This window comes from Corvus moneduloides, chromosome Z (assembly GCF_009650955.1).
Source record: "Corvus moneduloides isolate bCorMon1 chromosome Z, bCorMon1.pri, whole genome shotgun sequence".
NCBI lineage: Eukaryota > Metazoa > Chordata > Aves > Passeriformes > Corvidae > Corvus > Corvus moneduloides.
Window position 1 is genome coordinate 48486623 of NC_045511.1, and position 23666 is coordinate 48510288.

The 23666-nt window shown below is 36.7% G+C and overlaps 1 protein-coding gene and 1 long non-coding RNA gene across 4 annotated transcripts in view; one reads left to right on the top strand and one right to left on the bottom strand.

The window, feature by feature from the left end:
* Positions 1–19324, top strand: part of LOC116437703 — a 28968-nt gene extending 9644 nt beyond the window's left edge. Inside the window, exons 3-5 of the long non-coding RNA XR_004237420.1 lie at positions 3982–4104; positions 9329–9481; positions 16415–19324. This is a non-coding gene — a long non-coding RNA (uncharacterized LOC116437703). The remainder of the gene's footprint in view (positions 1–3981; positions 4105–9328; positions 9482–16414) is intronic.
* The window catches only part of SNX24 (sorting nexin 24), an 89094-nt gene that overhangs the window by 14316 nt on the left and 51112 nt on the right, over positions 1–23666 (bottom strand). For all 3 annotated transcript variants that reach the window (XR_004237419.1, XM_032095734.1, XM_032095733.1), the window contains exon 3: positions 22140–22244. Coding sequence is in view for 2 of the 3 variants with exons in the window: in XM_032095734.1 (XP_031951625.1) it covers positions 22140–22244 (105 nt within the window). In the remaining variant the exon portion in view is untranslated. The remainder of the gene's footprint in view (positions 1–22139; positions 22245–23666) is intronic.

A 23666-nucleotide genomic window follows, 5' to 3' on the forward strand; every position in this document is an offset into this window, starting at 1 on the left:
AGATCCACCCTTAAGCCAGTACTGCCAAATTCATCACTAAATCAAGTCCCTAAGTAAAGGGACTATATGTCTATATGTCTTTTAAATACCTCCAGGGATGGTGATTCAACTAGTTGCCTGGACAGACTGTTCCAATGCTTGACAACCTGTTCCTTGAAGGAATTTTCCCTCACATCTGATCTCAACCTCCCCTGGCCCAACCAGAGGCCATTTCCTCTCATCCTGCCACTTCTTACCTGAGAGAAGAGACCAACCTTCACTCTGCCTCAACCTCCTTTCATGTAGCTGCAGAGAGAGATAAGATCCCCCCTGAGAATAGTTTTCTCCAGGCTAAACACTCCCAGCTCCCTCAGCTTCTCCCCACAGGACTTGTGCTCCAGACCCTTCCCCAGCTCCACTGCCCTTCCCTGGACATGCTCCAGCACCTCAATGCCCTTCCTGAACTGAAGGGCCCAGATCTGAACCCAGGATTCAAGGTGTGGCCTCACCAGTTCTGATTACAATCACTGCCCTGGTCCTGCTGGCCACACTATTGCTGATACAGGCCAGGATGCCATTGACCGTTCTGGCCACCTGGGCACAGCTGGCTCATGTTCAGCCACTGTCAACCAGCACCTCCAGGTCCTTTTCTGCTGGGCAGCTTCCCTTCTGCCCAGCCACTCTGCCCCCAGCCTGTAGCAGTGCAGGGGGCTGTTAGGATGCAAGGGCAGGACACAGCTCTTCGCCTTATTGACCCTCACCCAGTTGGCCTTGCCCCATCAATCCAGCCTATCCATATCCCTCTGCAGAGCCTTCCAACCCTCAGCAGATCAACACTCCTGCCCAGTTTAGTGTCATCTGCAAACTGACAGAGGGTGCACTTGATCCCCTCATCCAGACCATGATAAAGATTTTAAACAGGGCTGTCCCCAACACTGAGCCCTGGAGAACAGCACTTGTGACTGGCCACGAGCTGGATGTAAATCCATTCACCTCCACTCTCTGGGCCTGGCTGTCCAGCAAAGAGTATTTCCATCCACAACATGAGCAGCCATTGTGAAGCCATCAGCATTCATCACTGTCAGGATTTGAAATCAGAATACTCAGCATATACTTCCACTTTCCCTTTTTTTTTGTTTGACTCCTCATCAAGCATTTCTCTCACTGAGGTAATAAAACACACAGAAATTACTTGCTTGTTACAGTAACAAGTCAGCAGGAGCACAGTATTCCTCCTTATTCATTTTCTGATTAACAGTGGTGTATAATATATTGTTTATAGCTCCTTTAGAACCAGACAACTAAAAAAATTGCAATAATAGTAAAGATGATGATGATGATAACAAAAACAACAACAACAACAATAATAATAATGACAATAGAGTACCATGAGAGAACTAATATTAATAACTATTAATAAAGTGATATGCCTGTACCAGGGAAGTTACCCCACAATAAGGAGTAGAATTATTGGGAACAAGGATAAAGACATCTGAATGGAAACATATCACAGAACTGCTGTGATTGAAACAGAGAGACTTTGGTTAGATGGTTACTGACTAGATATTACAACAGAGGAAAGAGACTCTGTTTCAATACTTACTGCAACTCCTAAAAGGATAGAACCTACTTTCATTTCCAAAAGGCTTTTGACAACCTGCACCCCCCAACCAAAGGTCTTAAGGCAAACTCAGCAAAGATAAATAAATTGCTACAAGATCCTTACATAAGTAAGTTGTTACAAGAGAGGTTAGGAGAACACAGCTCTGAGTGATGCCTATTGGAAAAAATGTAACAAAACAATGATGGACTTTAGAATGACCATTAGTGATTGGGGGAGTGAGTTGCTGATGGCTGTAATAGCATTTTCACTTCTTTTTAGCTTCAAGAAGTCTCCCACAGCTCTAACTCATTTTGCTGGCTTTGCTGAGAACAAGGCAGGAGACAGATGTTTGATAAGGTCTGAGGAACTTATCTATGAAAACAAGTCTTGCTTTCCACAAGAATGACAATTTCATGCAAATGTCAGATCAAAAATTTGGAAGTCATCTGAGCATGGTTTCCTCGTCTGCACTGTTTCCACCAGATACTGTAACAAAAATGCTATTCAACTCTACAATAACTTCTTATTTTGTCTCTCTGACATTTCTTGTCAGATGTTTTGGGTCAGAGTAAACTCTTGAGAAATGATTCTACATTCCCTTTGAAACTAATTAGACTAAGCAGCAGGTACCCACTCTGATGCCCAAACAAGAGAATGTAGAAAGCCCAGGGAATTCACTGCACCGGGGGTTAATGAACTCAATTGTGCCATTTTTGCAGAGGTAAAGCAGGGGTAACATAGCTGACAAAATATATTTAGATTTATATGGTGGGTTTTTTTGGGTTTTGTTTGTTAGTTTTGAGTGTTGGTAGCTTTCAGCACAAAATACAATGTTGAATAAATACTCTAAGCCATTTTGTAGTGTTGGAAGTGTAGCTGCAAGGAAATTGGCAAGCTTTATTTTAAAAACTCGGAAGCTTACTTAAATTTTAATCAGCTTAACAAGAAAATACATGTTGTGTTTGCAAGACATTTACTTACCTTTATCATCAAAAGAAATGTAAAAATCTGTATGTGGGACTAGTTTTTTTGGCTGGGTTTTTTTCCCCAGAATAGTTAATACATTAACAATTTGCTTTGATATCTTGATTCTGTACTTGAGGAGGTGGTTGCTTACACAATGGCAAAGAAGCACAAAGTATGTTTTGACCACTGACAAACTCAGAAATGGAGAAAATGAAGAAAACTGGAGACAGTCATAACAGTACAGATAGACAACAGGTATAGAACAAGAATATGAATGTATTGGTTGAAATTTGTGAAAGCAAAGGGCTTCCTTGTAGCAAGAGAAAACTCTGTTTTAAAACACAGACTTATCCATGTTCTATTACATTAACTTCTGTTTGTAAACATTCTTATGTTTAAAACATTTCCTTAGCCCCACAAGAGAGCAAGACTAGATCAACTTGGAACAATGTGATAAGTGCTGTGCTCACAGCATTAGCTGTTGATTAAAAAGCATCTGTTTTCTGAAAAAATCACAAAGGTTTGCTTTGAAAAACACTCATAAGAAATGTCTACTCTGTATTGGAACCAACAGGTTAACATCAAAGATTCAGACAATGTCTTCTTGCCTGCTTATGCTATAGAAGCAGCATAACAAATGGTCAAGATGTAGTGACACATAACCATATGGATATTAAAAAAGCTTAGACAGCATTTCATAAATTACACAAGCAAATTGACATCAATGTCAGAGAAGAGAAATTTGAATAGATGAAGTAGGACATTTTTCAACAGATACTAACATGCATGTTTAAATTAAATTCTTGATAAATAACTAGCTACTAACTATGCTGTGACAATGTTTTCCCAAGGGTCGTAACTCAGTCATTATTTTTATTAAAAAGAAACACAATATAAAGTAAATGGAGGACAGTAGCGCAGTCACAATGGGGTAAATAATTTAATTTTATTTTCCTAAATAAGAACAGGAAGATGCTCAAGACTGTCCAAAAGCAACAGTACACATTTCCAGCAGTAAGTCACTGCAAAACAATCAGGTGGGCAAGAAAGGCTTTAATATGTGCTGTCAAAACACTTAAATGGTCCAGTTTTGTCACCAAGAGTCTAACTCTCATACTACAACACTTGTGGATCTTGACAGATGGGTTATTTCTGTGTTAAAACAGATTGATCAAGGACTGTACTCTGCTGCTCAGTAGCACCCACTGAACTACTCTTTCAGGAATAAGACTACAAATTAACTAAAATGTGTTGTCTTACAACATGCCTATACTCTATTTGTTGACACTCTCTTCTATCACATATCTGCATTTTGTTAAAATCTGCCAAAGAATTCGACATCTTGTTCATGCCAAAATTCTGCATTAAATAGCCTTCCATATAAATTTTCAGAGAAAGCTGACTTTGTCATGTATGTGTGTCCTCCATTACAGGAGAGGTCCAGCAAAAAATTATTAAATTCTGCATTCTTCAGTGAAATTAACTGCTTGCAGAATCAAGCCCGGCATATTGCAGTATGATTTTGTCTTGCTAATGAATCAACGGTCTTTACACAAGTAGGACAAAACATGAATAAATAAAAAAACATAGCAGTTAAGACTTGTGGTGTAGAGCTCATGACACTAAATTCTGCCTATTTCAAAAATCCTAAGTATGCTTGCTCATGGATTCAATCTGCATCAGGAATTAATGTCACCAGAAGTGCTAGAACTGGACAAAGTAACTCCCTTCCTCTGCAAACACAGAAATCCTGCTTTTCATTTGCACAGGGCTTCAACATTTTTCTTGTTTTTTCTTGAAAAAAACCCTACAACCCCAAAACAATCCTCAAAAGCCCCCATCCTTCCTTTTTCACTCCTGCCACCCTGGCAAAAAACCTCACCTCTCTTTCAGAGAAATGAGCATGCCTTGTTACATGCTGCTCTGTAACTATAGGAGCAAATCAATAGCAGCTGAATGCCATCTGCTTCGGGCAGCAGAACAGCACCAAAAGTGTGAGCAATGCATCTTCCCTTATTGAAAGGTTATTTTATGCAAGTAAACAATTCATCGTCTTCTTGCACGCTTGATGCTCATTTACCACTTTTGATCAATAAAATATGCAAAACAACAAAAAAATTGAATCCTAAGAGTAGTTCTGATGCCAGTGTGATAGGTAATCAATACCAGGTCTCTGTTCAGTAAGGCAGCCAGTAGGGTAACTCCTTTATTGTACAAACCCAGGAGAAAGTGTGGAAATGTGTCTTGTTATCTATAAAATGCAATAAGAGAGTGAGAAACACAACTTCTATCCTGGAAATTAAAAAAAAAAAAAAGGAAAGGAGAGCCACTATTTTAATTGTATTTTCCCCCTAACTATGCAAAGGTTTCTAATGTCAAGTTGCTTGATCATTTCTTGCAAAGGCTCTGCTGTTACACTGTTGATAGAGCTTCATTCACTATCATTAACACAGATTTTTGGTTAAATTGTAGTCATTACAAGACATACTTTGGACAACAATCCCTCTTCCTTCCTGCTCTACCTTATTAAGCCTCAGTTTTCAATGTATTTATGGTTCAGGTGAACTCAGTTTTTCTGTTAAAAACAAACTGGTATGGGAATTCTTTTGCACAGTGTTTCTTTTAGTCAGACCACAAACTGCCTTATTACATTAAGCCTCCTGACAATTGATTCAAGTAGAATACTTCTCTCCCAACAAAGAAAACAACATCATTTTTACAGATACTGCAGAACAAAACCTCCAATTTAAACAGTTTCCTAAAATAACATAAAATACTTGAACTAACAGTTGCTACCGGCAACTAGATCTCTACTCTAGTGTACCATATATCCTAATATTTACAAAAAAAATTAAAACTACTACTCTCTCATTTGAACAGCAATTTTGCAGATTATATCACAAAGCCACAAATTAAGCTGCACACTCTATATTCTGATCTGCACTTAATACAGAATTTTCTTCAATCTTCTTTCCTGAATGTTTCTAGAAACACAATTACTTGCGTATATGGCCTTTACATTCTTTTGGTTATCTGAACTGCAAAAAAGCTTGATATTCTTCTGTAGGATCATATCTTATGTAGGGCTTCCACTTAAGAGACCTCATCAGTACAAAACGTTTTTAAAAAAACCACAAACCCCCCAAAACTTGATTTTTTAAAATATTTGCAATGCAAAGACATTTTCCAGTGCACTGGTCATAGATTTTGAGAAAAGTTTTATTAAAGTGAAACCAAGAAATACTGAAAAAAAACCAATTTCACTATAAGATTATAGCCAAACACTAACTTGTAGTCAAGCAGTGGCGCTTCTACACAGCAAAGGCAAAAAAAAATCTTCTTAGCATCTCAGTTCTCATAATTTTTGCAAGAAGAAGGCAACTGGAAGAACTTATCTGTAAATCAACTTACATAGAATTTTTAAGGTAATTACTGGCAATTAAAAAAGAACATATTTGCACATGTGGAAAAAGTCCTTCTGACCAATCAATGAAACTTATTGAATGTAAGATAGATTTGGGTTTGGGATTTATTTAAATCTGTGAATTAGAGGCATGTTTGTAAGCAACAGTTCAAAATTTTTCTTTTATAACCTTGTAAGACCCCAAACATTTGTAGTAGTAACAGGCAACTACCCCTTCTATATAATGTAGCTTGGATCATGCTCCTCCTGCATCCCTTCCTCATGCTTATGAGTTTATATGAACTTCAATATATGGCTTGAACACTTTTACAGAAGCCAAAACAATTCTGATCAAATTAATAATACAGAACATAGTAGTGAAAGTGCAGTAGCTTGGAGTCAATGACCCAACTAGCAGCAAGGGTATAATTTAAAGTCAGAAATTTCCAGTGCATGCACCGTTAGCCACAGTGAACCTGTTACTGCTCTAAAGGGAATTGTTTGCCTCTTATTAGATTTTCTACAGCACAGCCATAAGTGATAAATGTACTGCTGTACTCACTGTCAAGTTAATCAATGCTGCCAAAGTTTTGTTGACCTAACAGTAATCCATAAAGTGAGCGGCATTTTCTCTATCCCTATGACATCTCGGTCCTCAGTGGGGATACAAATCTTACAAGAGCTTCTCAAAAAAACCCCCAACAAACCAAAAAAAAAAACCAAACCAAAAAACAAACAAACAGACAAACAAAAATCAAAAAAACCAAAACCAAAAACAAAAAAACCAAAGCAAAGCAGCGGGGAGAAAAAAGATATTTTCAAAATTCTGTCTTTAAATTAGCAGACTGTGAGAATGCCTTGCTTCTCTGACAAATTGCCTAAAAATGATGGCCATACAATGGAATCAGTTTGATGGCTAAAATACTAGCAAATGGATAACTTCATGGAGGATAAAGCCTTGCCTACTAAAAAGAAGATAAAAAACAGCTTCATGAGTCTTTCAAGGAAACAGTTGTGAACACGATTTACATGTAACTATAGATTATTGCACTGGTTGAAACAGAACACATTGCAGCAATTCTGAAGACAGTAATGTGAAAACAATAATAAAAAATCACCACCAATAAAACTTGTCTACTGCTGTGTCTAGCTGTGATTCACAGTCCATGAGAGGCATCACCACTGGAAAGAAGAAAAAGTCAGGAAACAATCCCTGGTAGAACAAGCTGTTCTATAAACAAACTGCTGCCATGCTCTCACAAGCAATTATAGACATATGAAATATGAATTGCCATTGATTTTTCTTCTAGAGGTCACTCTGCTCCATGTTTTACGCAGTCTAGGCATTTATTTGGGTGGCAAACTGACAAGTTTTTACAGAATTAACAGAGCAATGTAATCCTTGCTCAATCGCAGGTACTTCATTATGGCTCTGTTTCTTGACACTTGTCCCTCCCAAAACTCACCAGCAAGGGAGTCCTTGATAAAGGTGAGGAACGATGCAATTATTTGTGAAAAGAGACCATCCTAACTTGGTCAGTGAATGCTTATTTACTTTTTCTGGCAGACAAGCAGCATCAGCTGGAAGGCTGCATTTGTCACACCATAGCAATTCTGTGGACAATGTTCTGATTTGGCTAAAAATTCTCCACATTCTTGTTATTGAAAGAGGGATGACTTCTCCAAAATGGAGAAAAAATATTGCAATTTAGCCTGCTAACAGAACCAGAAGAGCTATCTATATTTCTGTTAAAAATTATCATAACATTAGAATGCTGCAAGAATGCCCAGATGTTCTCTATAAATCCCTTATTTTTGATATATTCACACTTAGCAATTACTTGATGTTCCTCACTCAGCAACCAGAGACCTACTTAATTATGGTCAGTAAACTCCACAAATTAGGTTGAAATTGAGTATCACTCAATTAATCATAATATATGATTAATGAATCATATATTCTGGCCTTTTAGACAGCAATCTTCCTTATTTCTATTACTCACTTTGGCACAAATATTTGGTCTCCATGTTTCCCACACAAGAAGAATTCATAAAAACGCTGTGTTGCACCTCTTCTTCCCAATGGTTATTCTTTTTCCGAAAGGTCTGGTTTACCTTACAAGAAAGCTTTAGTATCTGAAGCTAGGTATAATTGTTATTTAAGTCACATTTCTTGGTGCATCAATGAAAAGGCGGAACAGTACTATATACAGCAGTACAGAGAGCTTAATCAGACTCTAGACTCCACAATGAGCAAATAAAAGTGAGTATGCCATCAGATGTGGATTTAGCCTAAGGGTTCAGAAAGGATTTATAGTAGAACTGAAATCTACAAAAAACTTGCATTGTCTGTTGACTGGCCACAGAGATGACCTTCAGTACATGATCATCAGAAAACAATACTGTGAAAGATATGTAGATTGAATAAACCAGTCAAAGGGACAAAATTAAGTTTCAGGGGAAAAAAACAAAACAAGAAAAGGTTGGAAGATGGAGAACTGAAAGAATCTGAAGTTGAAAGAATCTGCTATAGATATAAAAAGGATAATACGGTGGTTATAACTGGTAAATATACTATAGGGAAAATAATTTTCATGTTTTCATACACACAGTAACAAATCCATCAGTCTTGTCTGATGATAGACTTCTCTCTGAACGTCCTTGGGGTGAACATCACTGCTTTGTAAAACTGGGCAAAAATAATTGACAAACTAGAAAAATTTGGATTATTTTTGGAATTTTTTTTGCCACTTAAAATTTGGGTTGATGCGTCAAGCCTGACTGCTGGACCTCTTCACTGTAAAGTTGTCATGTTGTCTGTACTTTTACATTAATAATACAGTTCCTGAGTATCTACATTGAACCACAGTTATTAAGAGCCTCCTACATCATTACAGGGCAACTTTGTCATAAAACCCACTAATCTTTATTTCCAATACTACAAAAAGACCCCAATATCTTGTGGTAACTCACTCTTGCAGTACATGTCCTTGTGATTCCAGCACTTAAAGCTGGATAACTAATTCAGGTCACATAATTAAACTTGCCTGAATTTGATTAATTATAAAAAAATCCCCCTGTAAAGCAGGTAAGCACTACTGCATGGCATTTAAATACAATATCATTACAGAAACACAAATTGCTTCTTAATTGTGAAGTTATACAACTGCTGCTGTTCAAAACTATTAGCACATATCACCGCATGACCTTGTCTGAGTCCAAATACACAGAGAAACATCTGATGGGATAATGTGGAGACGGCTGCTTAAATGCTGCTGTTTACAAGACTGTAGAGTCTAAATTCTGTGCATGTTCTTTGTTGCTCCATAATCTCCTGTGGCTTTATGAGTGTTTTTTTTTAATGTGTGTTATATTAGGAACCTTTCCCACAGAACTATGTGTGAGAGCTGGACTCCATACTGAAAAGCACACTTGAAGATCTGGATGCTTTGACATCTGAAGAAACTAGTCTAATTTCCTCATGATTTCTTGGAGATATTCTGAATATTTTTCAGAAGCCAACATTACAGGTAAGTTGCTCACAAAACCATAGTTACTCTTAATACAACTGTGATCTTACTCCTGTGTTTGTTAAAGCATGTCTGTTACCATCACTTCATGAGCTGATATGACACGATACTATTATGGTTATGAATGCTGAATTTCTCTAATGATGATGATATTCCAGAAATAAAAAAATATGAAGCTCAAAAAATGGATTATGAACTCTCCCAGTCAGACACACATAACTGGAATGACATTTTCTCAGAAGGTTTTATTGGGAAAGTTATCACTGACCTTTTCATTTTCCTAGAATAGACGTACCCAGTGGGTTGCAACAGCATAAGAAATAAGGTTTTTATCCAACCATTTTAAAACTGTAATACTGCAAAAGCAGACTCCAGCCACATTGCTGCTGTAAAGGCCAGAGATGCACCATACAAACTGATGCTCTAAGAGAGCAGTTTTAAAAGTTGGCAGCTGGTATGTTTGTGCTATCAATTTATGTGAACGATGCCAACTCACAGAGTAGCAATATAACTTACCTAGCCAAGGTAGTTCTGTAAAAACTGACTTAGAGATTAGTCTGTTTCATGTGCCTTCTTCTTGTTGGAGTACATTACTCCAAAGCAGAATATATGCAACACTTATCAACAAGTGAACAAACGTGTAATACCTTTTTTGAACATATTAATATTCAAAGCCTCTAAGTTTATTTCAAAATCTAAGGTGACAGATGTGTGTGCTGTCAAAAGGCAAAAGGCTGGCACTTAAGGAGAGCATCCAGGTGCTTTTTCTACGTTTCATCATTAAGAGAAATATCCAGAGCACCCACATGCAGAATGATGTTTACACCATGTGAATCAATGCAATTTGGCATGCACAGGCAGCTGGAAGAAAGGAACACCCATCCAAAAGGTATAGATATACAGGAACACATACCTGTACTAAAGGGGAATCAAAATAGAGTGTTTAGGCTAAGTCTCTACCAAACACAGGGGTTACTGATTATTAACATAAGCAATGCACACTTGGAGATTACTGTGTCTACAAACACAAGGTTGTAGTATATGCAGGGTTTTCTTATGCTTTAGATGCAAGTGGAATAAATCTTGTGATGGTTCTGAATTTTAGGATCGGTGATTTCCCACGTCTTTTATTTCTATATCACAGATAAAATTTTCCTTTGTGCTCTCAACACTGTTTTGTTGCATCAGTGCTTCTTACTGCTTTACGAAAAATTTGCATTCATTGATAATGTTGGTTCACTCTAACTGCTATACTGAGCTTTGAACTAATTGCTCTCAATTAATCTGTTCCACTCTTTGATAGCTTATTTATCAGATTGGGAAAGATAGATTTAATGGTGCTTGCTGGAAACAAGTTCTTTAATTGGTAATACCTGAGTGCTTAGCTCACTTCGTGCTCTAGCAATTAAGGACAATTTGGAAAAGCGTTTTTCCCCCTACTATTGTCTCCTTGATTAGATATCCAAAGAAGCAGACAAAACAAATGACAACACCACCTAGCAATATTGGTTCAAATAAAAGCCCAGCAGCCGAATTACTTACTATGAGAAATGTGAACCATCCCCATCAATTCCAATGCTCTGTTACATTCATTTTGCTGTATCTTTGCCTCCCAAGTAGGTAAATGGCAAAATTTCTTTCAAAATGCATAGCTCTATGCCTGCCTCTATACAATTATCCCTTTCCACAAATAAGCCAAATCAACAGAAGAAATTATTTTTCTTGATTAAGCTCCCACATTTCTCTTGGGATGAAACAAAACAAACAATTAATCTTTCCTTATATGTTCTCAGAAGAACCTACATCCCTTAAATGTACAATAACCAGGGTACCTGTGGCAGGCAGTCGGCAGCAATTAGGCTTGTGCTGAAAACGAATGGACTAGAGTCAGAATGCCTAATCTGCTGAGAGTTTCTACAGGAGGGCAAGGTTAGACCAGGAAAATTCCCTTGCTGTGAAAACACTGTTAAAAATTACCACCTGACTTCAGCATAATTAACAAGGTTTGGGAATTTATATGAACTGAGTAATTGAAAAGAATTAGCAAGAGATATATACATTAATCTTCACCAGTTACAACATGCCTAATGAAATTAAAGGTTCTACTTCTGCTTCACGCTTTGTTTCTGCAAACTTTTTTCATCTACAGAAGAAAAAGTATATTAGATAAAGACAATGATAATTATGAGAAATTTAAAAGAAGAAACTGCACCATGAGCCTCCATTTTTACATCAATACTTCTTGAAAATTTTCTTATATATAATTCACAGTTTTTATCATAAGTAACCCTGGAAGTTTCTTATTTTAACCTTTTCTAAGTCGACAGGAAAAATCCGTATCAGAGTTATAAATTTAGGCATCATTCAGTAATGTGTATTTATTTGCAAATGTACCTGCACAGAAATCCAAGCCTATCTCAGTCAAAAAATTCTGCAGTGAATGGGTTTAGTGTAAAATGAGCTTTTTTACACTTAACTAAATCTATATTATATTTGGACAACAGAGACAACAAGCAGGTAAAAAAAAAAAAAGACAATCAATAGTGATGTGGGTAGAGATAGACAATGTTAGAGAAGATAACAAGCATTTGTAATTCTCCTAAGCTACCCATGACCACAGGACCTTCCCCCCTTAGTTCACTCTGAAATCCTACAACATCTTTCAGAAAGGAGTCATGTAAGACTGCATAAATGCCAAGAAAAGGCAGCATACACACACACACGGGAATTATGTCTAATGCAGGAACATTCAATTTACTGCAGAACCAAAGGAAAAGGCTCACTGACCATCCTTCCACAACGTATCTGAGGAAGACTACTCGTCTCTTCCTCTGCTCACCTCTCTTAGCTACTGATAGACTAGCTCTCGTATTTTGCTTAGCACTCCTTCTTGCGAAGAATTTTTCTGTTCCACTGCTCCTTCCTTTCAACATCGAAAGCAGAAGGTCAAGAATTACTGCTTATTTATTTCAATGTATTTCTGGTAAACCCCTGTGATTAGCCACAGCTTGCTGGTTTTTTTTGTTTGGGGTTTTTTTCAGAAAGGTCTATGTTAAATGATACAAACAATGTTAGACAATAAAGTTATTATGGCACACTAGAATCAAGCTTTAATTCAGCTTTCCTATGTATAAGGATTTATTTAACATTGCTTACATATGTAGCATGGTCCTACACTACTTTTTCCCCCAGAATGAGTTCTTCATCCAAAGCACATAATAAATGGTTCAGTTATTCAGCATATATTCCATATTTTGTTTTCTTCCTCTGGCCTCCAAACACAGCCTGTGCCTTATGTGCAGATTCAGATCTTGCTGTGAAGAAAGAATTATTCACTTCTTCATGAACATTTTTCTCCTGCCCTCATGTGTGATTTATAAATGTGTAAAGAATGTTAATGGCGGATCTTCACCCACATAAAGAGTGCATGCAGAAGAATACTACCAGATTGCATAAAGTCAATGCAATCTAGGTCTAAACTACATTCTAATTTAGTGCTGTATACTACTGAATAACCTTAACAAAACGTAGTGTGTTACACTACACATGCAATAATAAAATACTCCTTCAGTAGAAAATAAGTTTATCCCTTTATTAGCAATTCATTAACTTTACCGACAAATCTTGAAGAAAAAGCCATTAAGATTAAACTTGCTTTGAAAGTCCAATTTAAAAAAGCAATAGTCATTTGTATACCAAAATATAAGAATTACCTTATGCAAAACAGCACAGAATAGGAATTGAAAATGTGTTTAAAATACTACGGATTGATTAAAAAGATGGGGGAAACCTGAGTCTTTCTACCAAACTTCAGGTGGTGATAATAGGACTGCAAGAATTACTGCTCCCTCCCTCCTTCCTACTTTACAAGAATTGACAAAAGTTTTTTGACTCACCTCCATCTTTCCCAAAGAGCTCAAGCAAATCTATTAAATATCTATTAAGGAAAAAGAAAATTTATTGCCTACACATCAGAGCTGCATTCAGGATAAGGAAGGTGACCACATTTTATTTCATCATGGCTAAATGAATTAAGTATCTCATACTTTTTATGGCTTTAGAAGGAATCATGGCTGTTAGAACAGTCATCAACAGACTACAGCAGTGTGCCAGCACTTGAGTTTTAATATCCCTAGTTTTGCTTTCATAGACTGTGACTTAGACAGAGAACTTAAATTTCTTTCTCTCTCCTCTTGAAATGTTTTTCAGCTATTCTGAGCATATTCAATCATGACAGAGACCATTTCTTACTGTATGGAAATGCACGATTAGTACAATTTGATGTTCATCTTAACTTGGGCAAAAGTGTGTAATACAATATCATTATGATACACAGCATAATGAAAAGAGAACAAGCACTTAGACATGGTTTCTAAACATGTCACAACTACTTATGTAAATTCTGTGCTTAACTAAGTAAAATTTATTTTGATCACCTCTAACACGTAAAAGTAAAATTAGAGAGTTCATGCAACACAATTCTATACAGCAAAACCAAACAGATTAGTGAAGATGAAGGAAAAGAAATATTAATCATAAATCACAACAGTTGAAAAGCAAAAACTGAACTCCTAAAACACAAACCAGGTAATTTTCTGAGCATGCTTGAAAAATGCTTTCATTCCTCATAAATCTCTACAGACAGACAGTTTTAATAAATGCCTCTCCTTTAAATTATCTACAGAATTATTTTGCTTCCCTGTTTTCTTTGGCTTTCTGCTTCCCCTTAACAAATATGCAATCCTGCATGTGTCAGGCACACTTCTTTAAAATCCACAGCCATCTAAACCCAGCTATGTATCTTTACCACCAAAGAAACACGTATGCACAACAGAATCTTAAAAAAGCTGGTCACAGCAATGATGGATTTAAGTTATTAACCGATCAAAAAAAGATGGATGGTGGTCTGCTTTTCTTAATCTACATCATCATCTAGATCTATTTAAGGATATGTGGTACACTAACAAACTTAGTTAAGGTTTCGATAAAATCAGTAGAATAATCTGCCCTGTTACATTGAGACTGTATCGATCAATAAAATCACTTGTACTAGGAAAGTACTGTTAAGTACTGACAAGCCCAGCCATTAATATTATTTAACACTCCGCTCACAATCTTTAATGAGGACAAAGAACATTTTGTCTTTTTATACTTATCATACCATTGCTTTTAGAACTCCTTACAGGAGCTGTTCAGCCTTGATTACTGCACACTAAATGGACTTAGAGAAGGAAGAGACTGAATAGTTTTGGATAATGGAGAGAATTTTCAATGTGATTCATAGATGTAGGTGATTCAACAGACTTTCCAGCAAAACATCAGTTAAATCTTATTTCACTGAATCCAACTTTTTTTTGCAACTTTCTAATGCTAGACCCTTTCCTCTCAGCATATTCACCCGCATTTAAAACAAAACTAGTTTCCAGAAACAGCAATCAGGAAGATAAGCATCTGTTCTGGACTTGATGGGAATTTTTTTTCTGCAAATAAGTCAATTTGATCTTAAATTAGTTAGAAATAGATCCTAAGAGTGAATGTGTACATAGGACAAAGGGAAGGACTGCCTCTGCAGAAACCTTTGTGGTGCCTAATGAATGATACAAGGAAGTCAAAGTGATTTCTATCCAGCTCCTGCTCTCAGACATGGGGAATGGTTAAATAGAAGCCTAGTGGGAAAAACCCCCACAGGTCAGGCACACACAGAATAAGGTGGAGAAGAAAAAAGTCCACATTTTGCACAAAACTTCTATAGCTAAAAATTTCAACCTCTGAATTCGGGTTTTAAGTATACAAGCAAGTATCTCCCACATGTAAAGCATCTGGTCTGAAAAGGCATTAGCCTTTACAAGTGGCTTTGCACAGCCACATGACCTGCATACCTCTATCTATCTCTATAGATACATCTCAATGATTCAAACATGTCTTCTCAACCATACAATTAACTCTTTTTTCTTTTAAGATGGTGTTCATGATACATACAGGGCTCAGTTCTTGAAAACACATTCATGTTTAAACAAATCTAATAACAAAATGAACAACAAGCATGTCTCTAATTACTGTAAGGATTATATAAGAAAGGTCATTGCTTCAGACTAAAGATCCATTTAAGCACTGTATCCTATATCCCAAAATGGTTATAAATGGATACCAAGAAAGAGTATAAATGTGCAAGACTAACGTGTAAGACATTTTTCTTCAAAACTCCATCAGCTTCAAAAGTTATTTCCAACTAGAGGGCCTTCTATGCTTGATATATGCTGTCCTTTCATACACCTTTCCAGTCTTCCAATTGAACTAACTCAAAATTTTGTGTTCACAACACCCTCTGGCAAAGGTACACAGGTATATGGGAACAATTAAATGCTTGATACAGAATATAAAGGAAGAACAATTGTAATGAATATTAACATTGACAGAAGGGATAAATGTGCTGAATGTGAACTGCACAGAAATAAAATTTAAGTAGTTGAAAGATCATTGAATAGCTCTAAGTTCATTTTGCCATTGCATTTCCAAAACTAAATAGTAACAAACTTGATCCATTTTTATTGGCCAAAAGCAATCAAATATCTCATAAAAGTGCATGTATCACACACAGATCTCAATAATTCTAAACAGCTCCAACAGCACCAGTTCACCTCTACAGACATTACATATGTAACATCAAAACCTGTTACACTTAGAAAGCACTTACAGATTACTTCTAACCCTAGAGAGCTGTATCATCTTAAGCCACACTCAAGATCTTCCTGTCTTTATATGAAGTCCTAGTTTTTGTTCTGCTTAAGAGAGCTCAGATAACTTTATGTATTATCATGGGACAATTTTTACCTCTACTTCACAAAGAGAAGAGAAAACAGTGAAAAACCATGTATATCACCAAGGATTTCTTTTCCTCAAATAAATTTATTTTCTTTTCTGATTCTTCTCCAGGCAAGAGAGTACTGAAGCAGGATTTCAGCTGCAGTTACAGAACAGGAGTATTTGGCTATTGAAAGGCAAACCTCTAGCAAACACACTATGTGGAGTACTTGCACACTGGCATCAGGAGCCTAGATGCCTCATCTTAGAGCAGAGATCTCTCCAGTCTTCCTGACAATGGACAAGGTTATAAATGGCTGAGTTCACATTCCTTCTTGTTAGAATAGCAAGATGTCAACAGAAATTGAATCAGTTAAGCAGTGAAGAACTAATGAAACTTCCCAAGAGGTGATAGAAAACTCTTTTTCTTCACAATTAGATAAAAAAACCTGAGAAATCACATTAACACAATCCCCAGAATGATAGTGAAAAGGGGCAATGACTGAAGCTCAAGGAATGCACAATTCTTATCCCCAGTTGCAATATGAAATGCTATATTAGGTCTGAAATGCTCTGCAACAAAGCTTTCTAATCAACAAAAAGAACCTTTAATATTTTTTTTAACTAAATCTAAAACTTTCATGAAGTAACATCACAAAACTAGATCAACTTAAGAGAAAACAGTACAAAAGTTTGTTCATAACCACTGTCCAGTCAGGAAAGGTTATTTATTTATTTAAACTTTACCACAAGGAATTATGTATCAATGCTTATTGAAGTAATTAAAGAAAATCATAGTGGCCCATGAAGAAATGACATCTTGAGCCAAATTTTCTGTATGATAGTTTTTCCTCTACAGTCACTAACTACAGAAATAGCTCATTTGTCTTCATTTTTTTTGCAGTTGCTGTTGAACTGTTCCCCCCAAAACAGTAAAAAAATGCAATACAATAACGTGTGCTTTTCTTCTTCATGTTTCTGATGAGCTTACTCATAAAGCAACGATACATTATTCATTATTACATGCACTGTTTTCCTAACTCCAACCTGCTGGAAACTAAGACAGCTAAGGAGTATAGGATTGGATTTTAATTTCTTAAAAGCAAAATCATAGAAGATATGGTTTTACTTATGTTTTCAGGAAGGATTGGTAGTTAAAATATTTTTAAAAGGAATTGCATTTTGAAGAATACTGAAATATAGGTCAAAGTGCTTCTCAGATCTCCAGATTATTTCCTTAAATGGAAAACAAATCTCTAGTCCAGTTTCATAAACGCCATAATTCATTTTTAAGATTTGGATTCCTGAAACTGCTGGAATGTTGAAGTTCATCAAGTCTTCACGTCTCACAGCCAAGGAGCACTTTAACCAATCTTATCTCCAGGAATCAGGACTGTTCTCTTTGTAAAAAGTTCAAGAATAAATAAAAGGCAAGTATGTTTTCTTGACCTCAGCCAAGAGAGAAATATTAGCTCTACATATTAACTCTGGTTAGAGACGTATGTACATAGAGACCATACATATATACAGAGCACTTCAGAAGGTCTACAGCTCTCTGTTTTATATTAGAGCCTTGCCAGTCACAAGAAGAATTTCTTCAGGTCATCCAGACCACATGAAATGACTTAGTACCCTGAAACTAACCAAAAATCTGGGCCTCCATCAAAATCTTTCCCTATAAGCAAATCATTTCAGTGAAGACTAGCAGCAGCTACAAAGTCTCATGCTTAGGTATGGGTGCCACTTCACAGTGAATTCTGTTAACGATGCTTGTTATCTTGTTGGACTGATGATATCAGCAAATGATGAGATTTCTTCAGCCCAAGGGGGCTAGAAAATATCTATTCCATTGAACTTTAAAAGGCAGACCTGTCAAAGGGCAAGTCCCTGGGGCAGACAGACTGGATGGCAATAACATCCAGCGTCAGCTTACTGGGACAAGGATATGACCTAACTCCAAATGAGCAGGTGGCTAGATCAAATTCTTCCCCATTACCAATTCACAGGAAATAAGCTCTGTAAGAACTGCTCCTCCAATAGTACATCATATCAAATGTATTTGTAACAAATACTGATCTGATCCAACGCAGCTGCAGGTGCTTTGATAGCCAATTAGATAAGGTCCCTCCAGCGCCACCCTTAGGAATCCCACCAATGTCTTCAATGCCCAAAATAAAACCCCAATGATCTGTTCACTTGGTCCATCTACAAAATTACTTATTGAACTCCTACACAGTAAAAAACTATGGAAGAGGGAGCTTTTCAAGTGATTTATATCTTCTTTAAATACACATACAAACTAACTTCTGTATTGCTTTGTGATAACAGTCAGTCCAAGACTGGACAGTGGATGAAAAAAAACACAAACCAAACAAACACCATCCAGAAGCTACAATACTGGTTATCAGCCTGCTCCATCATTTTCCACACTTACCTTCACCTTCTGATACTTTCAAGCAAATACATTTATCCATGCTCACTACTATGAGGAGTCACTTTTCAGTGCAGGTCCTTTTGGCAGCCCTTCTCAAATTATAGGCGCCTTATACAACTAGCTGCTTAAAATCCTTATCTTCTACCTTTCTTCAACACCAAACTCCTCAGGAAGCTCATCGAGAGAAGATATTTCTAACCATAATCTAAGTTCAAATCTTGCTGCAGTCTAAAACTACTATCAAGACAGATTTTTGTCAGCAATAGTGTAACCCAGTGATTTATTTTCCAAATTTTAAATCTAAACCACCTGGATTCTCATCTCTGCTCAACTGCCAGCTACAAGCTCAGATATACAAATAAGTAACTATAAAGTTACCTAGTTGATGGCCACCACAAGGTAATAAAAGCTGGTTTAGTGCTCTTCTACTGGCAGTAACAGGCATTTTGAGATTTAGAGGAGACCGAGGGGAGACCTCCTTGTGGTCTTCATCCTTATGAGGGGAAGCGGATGGGCAGGCATTAATTTCTTCTACGTGGTGACAGTGACAGGACTCAAGAGAATGGCCTGAAGTTGTGTCAGGGGAGGTTTAGGTCAGATACCAGGAAAAGTTCTTCATCCAGAGGGTGGGTGGGCACTGAACAGGCTCCTCAGGGAAGTGGTCACAGCACCAGCCTGACAGAGTTCAAGAAGCATTTGGACAATGCTCTCAGGCACATGGTGTGACTCTCGGGGTGTCCTATGCAGGGCCAGGAGTTGGACCCGATGATCCTTGCAGGTCCCTTCCAATTCACCTTATTCTGTGATTTTCTTATTTAGCAAAGACTAAACCAGCTCAGCTTGTCCTTTGTGCTGTAGATTAAGATCATGCACACAGACATTTACCATGATCAGCAGAGGTGCAATAGCTTATTTCTTCATACTAATTTGCTTGAATGTTTGGGGCCACAATCTGTCATTCACTTATCTTTGCATCTGTTTCCTCATTAATAAATTAAACATAATCTTTCTTTCCTCTTGTCAGTCAGTTGATTGTTCTCAGTATTCACAAGGACTCTGTAAATATTATTATACATGCAGTTGAATTACTAAGCATATTACTGCTTCTAGTCAATTGTTTCACAGTATTAAAAACAGAAGTTGCAAATTCCAGTCAAACTTGTAAAATACAAAAGTCTTACTTAAAATAGTATAAGATAAATCATTATTTCAAAATTCCATGAAAATTGTTCTATTATAACAAGAAAAAGTCCTGACCCAACCTTTCAAAAACAGAAGTAAAATAAGCAATCTGATGACTATTAGCTGGCAGTGGCTACTGATACATTAAAAAAAATTACTCCTTGTAGCTCACAATTTAATAATACTTCATTTATTCATAATTTTTGCTACTCTTCAAAAAGATAAAATGAAATGTTTCTGAGCTCCTGTCCATCCACTCCAAGAAACAAACAACCTGTGCTGAAAGGATTTAAAAGGGCGGTTTCATCATGAAAAGGTCACAAAGAAGTAACAAGGTGCTGGCACTTTCTGTCTTAGACAGGGAAATGTCTTGCTTTCTTTACTACTTAATAGAGACTGACTATCTACTACTCTCATTTCATGTCAATATTTTTATCTGCATTTAATTATAGAAGACTACTTAGTTAAAATATATTAAGAACCCAACATGACTAGACCATGTCAGGTACAGGTCTGTATTTGACAGCCATCTGCATGGCATGCTAAAACAAATTAATTGAACCTAACATCTACGTAATTGCTCAGTCTTGGCATAATGTTCTGGCTGGTTTTATACAAAACAAATAACGACTGGCATGACTTCATAAAGCTTTATCTGCTGCACAAATGGTTGGCTACAAGCACCACCACTGACCAGTGACAGTAGCAGCCAAACAGCTCCTGCAGATTAACTGTCAGTAGTATCACCTGAAAATATGTTTGCAATGTTTTACATACATGGTGTTAAATAAAAAACTGATCATGTCTCATGAAATTGTAGTACATTCTTGCACTGTGTTTTGGTAAATGCTTGGCACTATTGAAAAACATCTGATAACCAAAGTGCCTTTATATGAACTTTTCATTGTCTAGAATCACGCCCTAATTATCTTAAAAGTTAAAATTTCACTGTTGATTAATTCTGCTTTCTATTAGCAGAAACAGAAATTAATTACTTTGACAAAAGTATTAATGATTTTCTTCTTGTTTAAATTAGTATGCACATTAGTATGGATATAACTTAGAGGCTTGTCATGTTTTAAATAGATGCTGCCCAGCAGTCCCTTCCAACCTAAACCATTGCATATTCCTAACAAGCCAACAGCAACTGAAGAGAGGAACAGCTAATTAAATGTGCAAGACTGCAAAAGAACAAGAGTTGACTAACTCTTCCAGTAGGGGGAGATGTTCTTTTACAGTTTATCAGCAATTAAAAAGTGATAACCAAATTACCTCTGTATCTTTTTAACGAAATCAACTGCTTAAAACAAATTGGTACATGTAGTACCAATTGGTAGTAATTATGTCCAAAAGAAAGTTGTATGGAAATCAGAAAAAAAAAATTCACTGCAAGTGGCTGATATGAGTAAAAATAGAAGACTGTTATTCTTGCCTTCCTCCCAAAACAATTATGTTTTGACACATTATTTCTATGATCCCTTTCAGTAAAACAGCATTTGCATTAGTGCAGCTAAAAGTGCAGTGCACTGGGAACATGTTTACAGTAACACCCTCATCTGGCTTTGCCACCAGAGAAACAGCTGTGAACCGATACCACAGGGCATTTTCTAAAGCCCTGTGACAATACAAATTCCATTTATTAAAAATGAATGGGATTTATTCCTGATATATTTAGATGTCTATACAACTGCATCATTCCTGAAGACTCTTGTTATTGTCTATATCAAAATCATGACCCATCTAGGTAGAATCTAAGACTTAAAATGCAAATGTCCAAATCAACTGAGATTAGTATGAGATGACAGGTGCCTATTTCAGCTAGAGGAACAATTCATGTACAGCAGAGGGATATGAATTTTATGAGCTGATGCTTCTCAAGTCTGTCTAAATAGAGGTGAGCTAAAGAAAGACTCCTTATATTTTTCCTGCAACACTTTTGATTGGTACAGTCAGAACAACTTTGGAAAGAACAACATTATTTTCCCCATTTTAGGCAGAGGAAAACAAAGGCTCACTAAAGTCAATCAGCAGCCCTTGGAAAAATCGGGAAAAAAAACGCAAAACAGTCTAGTTTTCTAGCTGCTAGTCCTGCTAAGTGAACAGAAATCACCACTGCTGGTAAGTGTCCAGATCATTTTCCACCTCTAAAATTACCTATCAGTAAAACGTCACACTTCATATTTTCTAATGCTCTGAAAACAGATGCTGCTTTTACTTTCAGCAGGCTGCAAGGAGACCCACCTGCAAGTACAACTCCAACCCTTGTCGTCGCTGCTCCAGGACCTTGGGGACCCAGTTTCTCACGTGCTTTGAAGGGATCTCTGGAGTTCTTATGAACTTCTTGAGCTGCAAAAAAAAAAACCAAACCAATAAATAAAAAGGAAACAACATAGATTGAAACAAAGTATAATAATGTCTCTTTAAAATAAACAAGTTTCTGTTAGAGATATACAAAAACCTATGCATTAAGGACAACAGCACGGAAATGAAGTTACTTACAATCATCTCCCTGAAATAACAGCAGATGTCATACCCACAGGGTGCAGTTAAAAATCTTCCCATTCAGTTGCCCTGGACAGTAAAGACGAACCCTACTAAAATTTTTTGTCACTAACAGCCTGAAAATAAAATGGCAACCACTACATAAGAATACTTGAAATTGGAGTTTCCCAATAGTCTACTTGGGACGATACCTCACAAGATCACCATGACGTAACCAGAAATTACCTTGCTAAGTGCAGTGAACACACCATGATGGCTTCTAACTCCAGATTTAGGCAACTATGAACAGGTGTGAGAAGTACAGGGAAGAGTGCTAACCATCTCTCTGGAGAGTTGGCAATCCATGCTCTCAAATTGTACCAGCAGATTGACAATCTGTGTTTAATACCTTACACAGAGAAATAGCAAGATTGTCACTGAATATATTTTGAAGAGAGCTCCATAACTATTCCTCTAAAAATTCCCACAGGAAAGCTTATACATGTATCTATAGAGATCTATATATAACATGTATCTATATAGATCTATATGTATATATATACACACACACACATGCATATATATTTTATATATATGCACAGTTTTGACTGTGTATAGATAGACACAAACATACAACCTGACAACACTAAAAATCCTCTTCCTAGAGAAACATTTTTTTTCAATACCAAAAACCATGAATGTTTTCCTCAAAACTACAGAGCAAAAATAATAACTGAAATAGACTCCATTGCGTTTTAATAGAAGGTGGCATTCTTTCTGTTGGATATTGCCTCTGAGTAAATCTGAGGCAAAGAATGCAAGGAAAGAAACTCAAAATTGACTTTGACATGCATACCCATGGGAGACTAAGAATTTACATTTCATCTTTGAGCTTGCTGAGATGTCACTATAGGAAAAAGCAGTGGCAACATATCAACGTCTCTGCAATCACAAGTACTGAAGCAGCAGCCGGGAAACCTCAATTGCTCTGGAAATATTTTGCAACTTCCTTATATCTTAACAGTGCTAAATTACAATTAAACGTGAAGTGAGAAAAACAACACTCCAAAATAAAACTCCAAACCTAGGTACGTTTACTGGCTGATCTTAAAGAGAGAATACAACCCCCCGTTTTTCCCTCTAAATTGATTGGGGATGTTGAAGAAACTACGGTCACCACTGTTGTGAACTATGACAGCACCTGCAGGTGAGCAACAAATGAGGAGAATGCTCCAGATGAGTGCAGACAAATCTGAAACTATAAAAGCATCCACCAAGACCTACTGC